General features: G+C 33.7%; 1 protein-coding gene across 1 annotated transcript; it reads right to left on the bottom strand.

Moving 5' to 3' along the window:
- Positions 1–5,339: 5,339 nt before the first annotated feature.
- Positions 5,340–11,613, bottom strand: LOC139482881 (uncharacterized). Its single transcript, XM_071266912.1, has 3 exons — positions 11,520–11,613; positions 6,061–6,095; positions 5,340–5,688 (listed from the first exon to the last, which is right to left on the bottom strand). Exons 1-3 carry the CDS (start codon positions 11,581–11,583, stop codon positions 5,392–5,394), a joined length of 396 nt encoding a protein of 131 aa, XP_071123013.1. The 5' UTR covers positions 11,584–11,613; the 3' UTR covers positions 5,340–5,391.
- Between the last annotated feature and the right edge of the window lie 1,627 nt (positions 11,614–13,240).

Below are 13,240 nucleotides of genomic sequence, written 5' to 3'. Positions count from 1 at the left end.
TTTTTGCGATTTTCTGATCGCCTTGATATCTGCAAAAGGGACTTTTTAAGAACGTTTAATATTACTCTAACGAAAAATCGTAGCTTCTATATCATTGTATGTAACATATTATCTACAAACTAAATTGAATCTGCGTACAGGAGGTTCATGTCTTTCCTGTTACCGCTACTTAAATCAGCCGTGAAATTATTCTCCCTATGAATATTGAATCAGTCAGTGTTGATCTCAAAAGTGCAAAGTAATCTTTACATTTAAAACGCCTCGTTTCTTGAACGACAGTGTAGAGAAAAGAAATTTCAAGAAATTTAGTGAAAAAAATATAGCGTACTTTTTTTCATGTCTATGCTGTTACCACCAATTTTGATTAAATACACCAACAGTATACTTGTAAAAAGTGCAATAACGTGTTGGAAACCAAATTCACAATAGAAAAACGTAATCACTTCACCAAAGGGAGTAGTTATTTCACAACAGCAATCAAAAACGAAGAAATTTGTCTATCCTGTTATGTCTATCCTGTTACTATGGTTGCTATGGTTACAGTAACAGGATAGACAATTGTAGACAAAAACGTCGTTAATTTTTTTATCTTAACATATAGGTGCAAAACGAATGAAATATTTCGTTGTTTGAAGTCATCTTAAGGTTATAACGTATTAATCTTCCCAATTAAGCATTCGCAGGTGCAATACTGATATCGGTAACAGGATAGACAAAAAGGTAACAGGATAGACTTTTATATAGTAATATATCAAAAACGTACGTTCCTGTTACCAATGAAATATAGAGAAAGGTAAACTAACTTATGAGGGATTTACTTTATGTTGGGTTCATTTGAAAGGGTGAAAAAATGCCGAACAATATATATTGCTATCTTAGACTTGCATTACTGGTGGTAATTTTTACAACCTTTGAAAACCAATTTTTAGAGGCATTTTTCAGTACAACCTTTTAAATTGGCAAATAATCTATTATATTACAGAATGAATATATATAGAAGTTTATTCTCTTGAAAACCATCTAATTGTCTACGTAAAACAAGCTTAACATTTTATCTAAACCTTTTCTTAATAACCCAAAATTTCTTTTGAAAATGGTAACAGGATAGACAAAATAATGTACCACCGATCAAAAAATGTTTCAACATATTTTTGTATGACATCATTAAGATTGCATCTTTTAATATGTTGTTCTTAAAGTACTGTTTGTTTTGATTTGCTTATGTAGAGGGTTGTTTGAACAAGTAACTTTTAATAATTTTTTCAATTTCAAAATTCGACATTTTTTGAAAATGACCCATATATATAAACTGTTAATACATTATTCAGGCTTAGGGGGTCACAAACGAATATTTTAAAACGCCGGGTACAATTTAAAATAAATGAACCCGAACAGGGACTTTCTATACTAGTACAGAATGGTAATATTCGAGACATATATGATACTTTGTATGATATGTCTGATAAAACCAATCAAATGCTATTGTATTGGTGTGTTCTTGAAAATTCACTTAAAAACACTGAATTAAAAAGTCAAATCTCACGGTGGGTATGGTTGTCTTGCGAGAGAACGTTCTGTGCTGGTGATTTGGTCCTGTCAGGTGCTGGTGGGTCCTGATTCTGTGCTGGTGGGTTTGTTTACATTGTATCAGAACGGCAATAAAACGCGGACTGTTTTGTTGCTTAATTTTTCTCTGATGCGTCATAAGTACCATGCAAAGTATATTACAACAATATTATATTGCAAAAGTCGTGCAAGTTCGTTAAACGGAATTGTCCTGACGCTGTGCTGGTGATACTAGAAAAACGGTCCTGGTTCTGTGCTCCTATGTCCTGGTTCTGTGCCTTTATATTTTAGTTAAAAGTGGCATATATTCAAGATCATTGATGCTGTACTGTTAGTGACTAATTAACTGTTGTCTGCTTTCTTGAAATTGACATTGTTGTGAATCTGTTTACTGTTATTATGAGAGAAAAAAATACCCCTTTTTTATTTATTTTTTAAATTAACTGTAATCTTATTTATTGGCCTGTTAATGGAGCCCTTCTTGTCCCCTTTTAAGATATGAAAATATGTTTACGATTTTCGGGATAACGATCATTTTGCAAGATCACCAAAATACGTTGTAATTTATACAATACTTATATAAAGTAGATGCTGTGGTATGTTTGTTGTCAATGGACAATTTTCCATAAGAAAACAAAGGAAGTAAGGGTTTACTACCGGTCGGAGGAAGACCAATGGTGACCATACTTCTATTCCCGTGTCACCCTTGGAGTTTATGTCAGATAGTGTTATTGCATGGATACTCAAGTTTTATTTTAATTTAACAGTATGTACAATAACTACATTTTGAAGATATTAAACCAAGTTAGAGTTATCTCTCTTTATATCTGTATTTGGGTATTTTCTGTGAAGGAATATGTAACTTTAAGATTGAGCGAATCCGTCTTTTCTCTTGGTTGTATGCTTATAATGGGCCGTTTATAAAATGTTCAGATTTTAATACTGTTACTAACCGGATTTTGGAGGGGGTCTTCATTTCTAAGTCTATATATCATTCTCTATTTTGTACTTTTATAACAGTTTCCTCTGTTAATCATATTTTTTACCATCTTTCTCTCTATCTTTCTCTCTTAGGTAACTTACACCTTATTTAAACTTCCTCAAGTTGGAATTAAGCAAAAACATCATCGCAAATATACTTTCAATACATGCAAAGCAGCATTTAAAATGAAAATGCAAAACAAAAGAGTTAAATTAACACAATGAACTTAATAGAATATTACAATGTACTGGATGTCGCCTGAGCATTACAGTTAACATTAAACCATATAAAAATAAATGTAGACAAAATTTAGACTAAACTATTACCTACTGCACACTGAACAGGAAACTGATGTATGACTATGTTCAACGCATTTAACATCGAATCAACTTAAAATAAAGGATATCACAGATTTAATTAAGTTTGCCTCAGATCTAGAAAATGACATCAAAATGAAGGTCGGTTGAGAACAAAAACGTACGACACTAGAGAGGATTTCAGCTTTCCTTTTGCGAACTTAATATTAGCAACTATCCATCGCCCCATCATATGGAGCATACATCTTGTGAGGTTTGTGATGCTTTGCGTACCGATTATCAGGTTGTCTGCATGTTGATATCGTAAAATATCAGCTGCGAGACATAATGTGAAGCTTTTTGTCGAGTAAGCGCAGCGAACGAGATCAAAAAGCCTTCATATTATGTCGAGCAGCTGATATTTTACAATATTTATATGCCGATAACCTGATAATCGATTTATCGGGCTGTATTTGCGTCTTTTGGAAGTATTGTCTTAGTTTCACCAGCAACCGGAAGTTGACTTGATAAGTTCGGGTCAAACTTATCAACGTCGGTTCAAACATTATGACGTCGTTGATATGTCCGGGTCAAAGTTATTAAGGCCAGGTCAACTTATTTGACGTCACAAAGCCGTGATATGGAGTTTTATTAAGAGCTGAGCAGATTGATATAGACAGTTGGACGACCGATGATTTATGTTATTTCTTTTTGAACAGCAAATCTGATAAGTCAATTCATTTTTAACTTTTCATCTTTACAGTCTGTTCTTCTTTTTATTGTTATTGATGTTTACATCACAGGCACTCTCCCGGGTTAAAGGGGAGGGGTGAGCGCTCTGACACACATATATTATTTATCCCCGCCACGTTGCGTATGTTCCATTTATAAGACAGGAGCCTGTCTCTAAGTCAGTGAAGTTGATGCATGCTTGCTGTCTGATATATATATATGTGTTGATTGTTTTGTCACAAATCAGGCCGTTGCTTTTCTTGTGTGAATGGTTAAATATTTTGTTATGTTAGTATTTTTATATCTTACTATTCGGTATGAGGTGTTTAAGTAAGTTGGCTTTGTTTTGTACTCATATAAAGAGTCCAGACACGAAGAGAATACAAGCAAATACACAAACAACTTTAAAAAACGCTCGTGGTTGTGATGTGTTTTTTTTTGTGCCTGTCAATGACAGTTAAAAAAAATTAAAAGGTCTCGACACCGCCTCGTCGTTTTTAAATGTTCTGAAGTAAAATAGACTTTAAATCGGAATATTGTAAAATAATATTGTTAAATTTAAGGTTTAAATCGACACTTTGGTCGTTTAAAATTTTCGACGGTTGATATAAAAAAGATCCGGTATGAATGCCAATTAGACGTCACAAATCTTCACAAGAGACCAAATGACACAGATATTAACAACTATAGGTCATCGTACGGTCTTCAACCATGAGCAAAGCCCATTCAATTGAGTTCTCTATTGTTGAAAATAAATCAATGTAAAGTACGACTACCTAAGAAGAAGTGGTTTATAATTCCCTGACACCTATCAAAATACTATATCTTATTAGATCCTAACTTGATGACAAAACTGATGCGATTTTATCGATCATTTTTGTATAATATTCAAAAATAACACTTAAACCTTTTTAAAGATAATTAGAACGTATAATATGTTTGCCATGCGTAAAACACGTGTTTTAGAATAGGTACCCCCGAGACCGAAAGTTTGAAAAAAACAAAAATATCAATCTAATTAAAATATTGATCTCTGATTACGTTATACTACACAATCTAATTAAAATATTGATCTCTGATTACGTTATACTACATATGAGTAGTATAACGTAATCAGAGATCAATATTTTAATTAGATTGCAAAAATATAAAACGTCGGAGCGCACACAACCAAAATGACATAATTTGATCAGTCAAAACCGTCGAAGTTCAACTTTGTCTTAGGGAGTTTCAACCTTAGCTGTAACACTATTACATAATTCTTCAAAATACATTTTTTTATTTGAAGTATGCTAAAAAAAAGTAAACACACAAAAAAACTGAACTTCGAGGAAAATTCAAAACGGAAAGTCCCTAATCAAATGATAAAACACATCAAACGAATGGACAACAACTGTCTTATTCCTGACTTGGTAAAGGCATTTTCAAATGTAGAAAATGGGGGATTGAACCCGTTTTTATAGCGCTAAACATAGACAATCACGTCCTTCAAGACAAATCTTGACATTCAATAACATAATCACATTCCCTGGAATAATCATCTTCCACCAGCAGCGGTGGTGAAAACAAATTACACAACTGTATATGGCGATTTTCACCAGTTCATGCGGTGAAAATTCCTGTCAATTTATAATTTTCCACTGGAATTTTCACCAAAAAGAAGTTGGTTCAGACTAAGAAGGGTTCATGTTCATATCGGACTAGCTATAAAATAGGATTTAAATCTGCCACACTAAACAGACATCCATATCAATCTAGTCTAAAAACAGATTTCTAAGATTTATTTTATATATTGACAACATATTTCTATCATTTTTATTTGATGTATTTGTGTCTTTTACCAACAATCTCATTAGGCAAATCAAAGACGTAATTCTGACGTAAACAGAAGCTTATTTCCTCTTGTTTCATCCATGGATTGTCAAGTTTCATTTGCTCAGTTGTATCCACAGTAACCTCATTTACTTCCGGTGTGTGCTCGATCTTGTTGTCATCTTTACTTCCGCATAGAAACTTCCACAAAAAGCAGCACATGCAACACAACATGAAAAAGCCTCCGAAACCAGCAGACAACCCAATAATGACAATCAAGGATAGTTTGCTGTCTGATTCCTACAAATATAAATATAAACTTAGTCATAAGTGAGCCATGGCAACCTTGAACTTCAAAAAAGGGGAGGATAATGTTTTTTTTTCTGAGTCAGATTTTTTTTTCGCGCAAAGCGTAAACAAATTAATTTCGTTTTTCGACGCTATCAATCAAGTTATTTTTTTTTCAAAATTTAACACTATAAGGTATCGGGGAAAACTGCATTTAGAATTTTTTTTTCTTCACCAGAATATTTTTTTCATCAAATTTAGTATCAAAATATTTTTTACAGAGGGACAGTAACTTTTTATCATGCATGCTCTTATTTCAATACGTTTAGTTGTTAATACAATACGTAACTTTAATTTTACAATACACATAAATTATGTAAATACCTGAACAATATGCGCTGTGGTAGTCACTACAGGGACTGTAAAATAAATATACAAATGTTCTAATTCCTTATATTATGTCATTTCTTTGGGTGTGTTTATTTCCCAAACTCGTTCGTCATGCTAGTGTTTGAACATTCTGGTGTTCTATAGTTCAACAAACCTTATCTATAAATCTGATCAAACGTTCTCTGTGTATATCTGATACATAAAGGATTTAGTTACGTACTTTATTTGGTCTTTTTAACTTTTTTTGGATTCGAGCGTCACTGATGAGTCTTTTGTATACGAAACGCGCGTCTGGTGTTAATACAAATTTGAATCCTGGTATCTATGATGAGTTTATTTACAACAAAATACTTAAAACTTCTACTAAATTCCTTCATATACGCACAGATTTAGTTGGAAATTTGGCTATAGAAATTCCGTAACAAATGTTTTTTTATAATAGCAATTTTAAGATGATAGTTTTTATTATTAAAAGAGCTCGTTAATTAAAATACGGTCAATATACTAGTACTCTGATTATTCCTTTAAATACATTCATGCATAAAATTTATCAAAGACAATTAAGCACCGTATTTTAGTTATTAGGTTCCATGAACATTGTCTTTATCGGCAATAGTAACATTGATTTTATTTCAAATAGTTTATTGATAACAAAATATGAATTACTATCCATGTATGAACGTATTTGTTTTATAACAATGTCGATTCTTATTCTTTGGCATTTTACAAAGTGACATGTTTACTTATACACATTTTAGCTGAAAAGTTGAAAGAAGGCTGCAAGTAAAGGCAAAAACATATAATACATTATTTTATATGTCTCTGGTAAAGGCGAGCACTCTCAGACTGGTATTTTGTTATATTTGTAATGTATTATTTGTGCTTTGTAACGATCTAACGAGTAAATCCACTTTAAAAAGACTTCTAAGTTAGTTCTTCTCAAGTTCTGTTGTATTGTAACACCAATGTCCCTAGTTGGGGTTATGGTTGAGTGCTCGCAAACATTGGTTTGGTTTTCCCGTTTGAACGGTTTTTCACTAGTCATTTTTGGAGTCCTTTATAGCCTTGCTTGTTCGGTGTGAGCTAAGGCTCCATGTTGAAGACCGTACTTTAACCATTTTACTTTTACAAATTGTGACATGGATGGAGATCTAGAGTTGTCTTATTGGCACTCATACCACATTTTCTTTTATCTATATGATTATCATATGTCAATCCCAATCGCATTTTTCGATGAATTTGTCTCTAACTGTTATTCAGTTGTGGTCTTTGGTTACTAACTGTTATATTTGTTTTTTTTGTACAGTAGTTAAGTATAATTCATATCGTTGGTTTTCTTTATTTACTTGTTTTATATTTTGTCCCACTGAATACCTTTATAGCTTATAATTATACGAAAATTATACGATAATTATTTTTGTGGATGTTCACATTGGTGTACTATTTATGATGGACACTGTTAGAAATTGGGTAAAGGTTCCAATTTTTTATCAAATTAATAACAATGAAAAATCGAAAAAGCAACGTTTCTTCTTTCATAAGACCCCATAATTTTTCTCTCATTAAATGCATGCATTAAAATGCTTACAACGGTCTTCATTCATGCAGCTTAAGATTTTTCATAATCTGAAAGTTTTCTTTTTTATTTTAACATAAGTGCGATATATAGACTCATGGAGATTAAGAGCTTGACATCTATCTATACTATTATTAAACGAGAAGACCTCATTTTGTGTGTCGCTTCTCTTCCTTTCATGCACGATAAATTAAGCATCATGCCTCTGTGTTCTATAGGTAACATGCATATTAGCATTTGTCATCTATTGATATGATTATTCAGATTTCGTTTTTTTGGAGAAATACGACAAAAAAGGTGTCAGACCACCAATTACTCCCTACAATTTAGAACGTAAAAGTAGCCCTACTCTGACACAAAATTGTTCTTTTGATGTCCTCAAGTTGTTTACTTAAACTAACCAACAAATTCGCAGAAATGAAACTTTTGTTGAAAGAGAAATATATCTAGATCATTTTGAGTCAAAATTTACTTGTCTATGAGTTTGCATTAAAAATTGAGGATTAATGCGCTCCATAGTATACTAATTTTAGATTTCCAGAAAACCAGGTTTTTATTTTGGAGTACCTCTGTTTGAAGGTCAGTTATTTTGTTAGAAGGCTTTAAAGGTATGGTGAAAATTGGCATGTAGAAAGCTGATACATGTACAATTAAGGATATACCTGGTTTCTATGAAGTTAAACTTAAGGTAAAATATTTAGAAAGCTGTGAAAATTGCAAAATTTGGTTGAACAGATAGGGATTTTTAATTGGTGGTCTGACACCAAAGGAGTCCGCATATTGATTCCGTCATCAGACTGACTTTTAGTCATAAATAAGACTTTCGGTTTGAAACATACATGTATAAGAACAACCAATCGTATGATAGATAATAAAATAGGCCAATCAGAGCGTTCTACATATCATGGTGATTAGATAGCAAGAACCACAATTATTATACCTCCTAGAGAAGACACTTATTTTCCGCGTTTTAAATATCTACATGTAAACTAAAATTATACTACTTTAATAATAAATAGAGTCTCTCTGTATTCTGTCTACTATTTTCTTTGAAATGTTTACTATTTAAGGGGTCATTCCAGTTGCATATATATTAAAATAAGTAAAACATGTGGAAACAAGAATGTGTCCATAGTACACGGGTGCCACATCGTCAATATCTATAATACTAAAATAACGAGGTCCAATGTGTCAGCCGTCATCACGTAAAAACGACGAATCAAGGAATACAACTTTATATATAACTAATATAGTACAAAGGTGCAGATTAAAAAATATACCACTCCAGGCCCTTTTGTTTTCCACGTAATTAATATTGCCAATAATTAAGAAGTTCCGGGTCGAGTCCGATACCGATACCAATATATAGTATAGTCACCTGTTACCTATTACCTTGGCACAGGACGTTTGCGCTTTTTTACCTGTAAAATGATAGGACATTTGCGCTTCAAATAGTATGGACATTTGCGCTTTTAATTTTGATTCACCTGTATTAAATTGATCGGACATTTGCGCTTTTTACCTATAGTCGACTACCTATAATCTTAATGAAAAGTTATCATTACGTAAATAAATTTAACTTATATTTGTCATTAGTTTAATAGTTCACATTTACACAGTCTTGATCATGGATTTTAAAGTTATGGTTGTTGTTAGAAATTTATTTCCATCAGCTCTCTTGAAGTGCTGCCGTTTCAATCTGTCCCAAGCCTGGTGGTGAAAAATTCAAGCATTATGTCTCTCTAAAGAATACAAGGAATGTACAACTGAAGTGGGAAGGAGAAACTCAATCATTTATTTGAAATGTGGGCCAAGTTACGTACTAAGTACCAATCAGGACAGATAACAAGAGCAAGATTTGTTCACTCATTGGGCTTCAAATATCAAGCTAACACTGACCTGTAATTGTGGTGACAGTACTTGATTTTATTTTATTAAGAATGTTTACTTTGAGCTGTACATAAACTTTTAAACACATATCAACAATGTGCTATGAGATGAATTTTAAACGTTTAAAGCCCGGATAAAAGAGGAGGGAAGTCATAGATATATATATATATAAAAAAGCGCAAATGTCATATGTAAAAAGCGCAAATGTCCATTTTTAAAAAGCGCAAATGTCCTATGTTTTGAAGCGCAAGTGTCCACTAAAAAAAGCGCAAATGTCCTATGAAAAAGCGCAAACGTCCCGTGCCGATTACCTTATATGTACGTTCCGCATCTGACAGGCGCACCACCAAACGGCGTATTTAGGATTATGCTATATACACGGGTCATAATCACAGGGTTGACACTACTAAATTCAATCATTGTCAAATTGTTACCTATTGTAGTATTTTAATCAGTAAGACTTTCTAAGATAACAATACGAATACTAAAAATCTGGACTAAAAATAAGGCGTATAGGTACAGTTTTCAATTTGTGAGCGGGCATGACGTAAAACAGCGAATCAAAGAATTCAACTTTATTTATAACTAATATAGGACAATGCTGTTGATTAAAAAATACTCCATTCCAGGACCTTTTGTTTTCCAAATAATTAATATTACCAATAATTGATAAGTTCCAGTTCGACGGGTTCAAACAGAAAGATTTGAAAGCAGAGAAAACTGTGTATCTTATAATCGGCATGACTTTATCAGATGAAAATACTAATACTAAAATAAGGCTTGCGCATACTAATATACTTTAATTCAGTCACGGACCCGCGATATCACGGTTGTGTTCTAGTATTTACTAAGTCTCGAGTTGATTGGACTTCAACTTCATCAAAAACTACCTCGACCAAAAACTTCGCCTGAAGCGAGACAGATGGACGGACGAACGAACGAACGCACGGATGCACAGACTAGAAAACATAATGCCCAAAAATGGGGCATACAAATTTACTGTTGAAAGTGAAAGAAGTGATTTGAAGGGTAGAGACTAGAGGGAGGCAGGACCTATTTCGGGACGTCGGGATCGGGTGTTTTAAGCTCGGGATTTGGGGATTGATCCTTACGGGATCCGGGAGTATATTTTTCGATTTCGGGATTTCGGAATATGAATTTCTTTAAATTCTGCATCTCGGGATTTCATGTTTTTGAGCCCGGTATTTCGGGATCAGGACCCCTCCGACTATCCCTCAAATAAGCCTTAGTCGGTCTGAGTCATTTATACAAGATTTATATCCTACTATTGGCATGTTAATAAGGCTCTCAAAAGAAAAAGCAACGATGGATGTTCCTAGAAGCATATTTTATTAATAATATTACCAATAAGTGGTCTATATATAATTATAAGAAGTTATATTTATTTCATGTTTGAAGAGGTGCAATTTTTTTTTTTATTTAATTTGACTTTTACCAAGAGATGCATTGTAGCAAAGAAAAAGAATAATTGTGATCTGAGGCCAGAAACACGAAAATAATTGAATTTAACAGAAAGGAAATACATATCTGACTTTGGAAATAGGGAAAGGCCCTTGATACCTTTAATGAAATTCTCCATAAATAATATCTTTTACAAAAAAATGATCCTACAACAGTTCACAAGCTGTATATTCCCGCGATTTCGCGGGTGTGTTCTAGTATTGTATAGATATTTGTCTATTGTTGAAGACTTTGTTTACCTAAGTTATTTGTGTCGTTGTGTTGTTGGCTTGTCTCATTCACATGTATCCGAAATTTCCTATTATTTATACCGAAATAATTCAATGTAATCAAAATGGCATTTTGAGCCACATACTTATTGCGTAAAATTGGGAGACAGTTGTATAATAACCCTTACTTTTTCCAAAATCGGATTTTAGTAACTGTGTATGTCACAGAGCGGCCTTCCACAATGAACAAGACACGATCGAGTGATTTTATTCAGACTTTTGACAATTTTGATTACCTTCACAAAGTACATCATATAACCTTGACTTTACATGAGATTTAAACTCATATGACGTTGTCATACGGACGTAGTTTTCTTCTTGAAAGGAACAATTCACTGACGACGGACTCATACAGTTAGGCTCTTTACCTGACCATGGAGCCCAAGACACAACTTCTCCATCCAGCCATTTATGAACCTGGTTTGCTGTGTCCCAAACCATACCGATCCACATTTCTTTGTCAGGTCTGAAAGAACAGTTTTTGTAATATTAGATTTTGTGACGGCGACATCACATGGAATAAAAGTGCAAGAACCAGAGGCATTCGAAAATCATAAGTACAAAGAAAACAAACACAACATAATGAGAAGAAAAAAAAGAAGAAAGGGATACTAACAACAATATATTCAGCCACAGGACCAACATCAAATATGAGGGGTTTGATATTGTTTAAAGAATAAATATCAAGGCATTAGAAACCAAATGTGACAGTACGCACCAGATGCGAAACAGAATGAAAAAAAAACATTATCCTTCTGCGGTTATTTTTACAGTACAAGGTTTGACAACAACACAGTCGGTTTAAAATGTATAATGTATACCCTATAACAAACTAGAGCAAAATCCACTTAAGCGTTGTGCGTGTTTCAGTTCGATTTAGTTATAAGTCATTATAAAACTTCAGATTTTCCCCACAGTGTATTAAGCCTCGGTCACACCTTAACGGATAGCTCGAACGGATGCCTAACGGATAACGTTTTTTCAATTCGTTCATGTCCGTTAGACGTCCGTTCTTATCAGTTAGACGTCCGTCTTTATCCGTTGCATGTCCGTTTAGTGTACGTTTTATCCGTCGACGTCCGTTCTGTCCGGTGGAAATTTTTTAGCACGTTCAAAACTTTTGAACGGACGTCCAACGGATGAAATGTCCGTTGAACGTCCGGTAGGCGTCCGTTTTGTACGGTACTCGTCCGTTTCGTTTCCGTTTTGTATCCGTTACGTGTCCGTTTTAACATCCGTTGGAGGTCTGGAAGATAAATTCATTAACGGACTTCTACCGGACGTTTAACGGATAAAACGGATGTTGAACGAATTAGAAACGGACTTTTACCGGACGTATTACGGATAAAACGGATGATGAACGGATCTGAAACGGATAAATGCCAACTGAATTGCGGCATTTTGAAGAACAAACCAAAATCAGTTACACAGAAACATTTTGAATATTTATGCGATTTACATGTATTATTATTGTCGCCTTTAATTTTTCCGTATATCTTGTTCATCCGTTTTATGCGGTACTCTTCCGTTGGATGTACGTTCGACATCCGTTCTGTCCGGTACGTTTCTGTTTCTCGTACGTTGTATATCCGGTGTGTGTCCGTTATGCATTCGTTACACGTCCGTTTTATTCGGTCAGTTCATCAACAGACTCCCAACGGACAACTTTTATTTTCATCCGTTAGACGTCCGTTCGTGCTACTCGGTAAGGTGTGACCGAGGCTTTAAACTTAACATATTTCATACATGTATACATAAGAATGCAAGATGTTAGTAGCTGCTATTAAATCATTTTTAACAATGATACTCATACAAACGTAGTTATAACAATTGAGCAATGTCACTTAACTACCAAACACTAGCAATGCACCACTTATCCCTCAATACTAACAAGACCACCTACATACCAATACCAGCAATTGTTTTCGTAACTTACCAACCAATACTAACAATGTAA

This window comes from Mytilus edulis, chromosome 7 (genome assembly GCF_963676685.1).
Source record: "Mytilus edulis chromosome 7, xbMytEdul2.2, whole genome shotgun sequence".
Lineage (NCBI taxonomy): Eukaryota > Metazoa > Mollusca > Bivalvia > Mytilida > Mytilidae > Mytilus > Mytilus edulis.
Note: the sequence above shows the minus strand (reverse complement) of the source record. Positions and strands in the feature narration are given on the sequence as shown.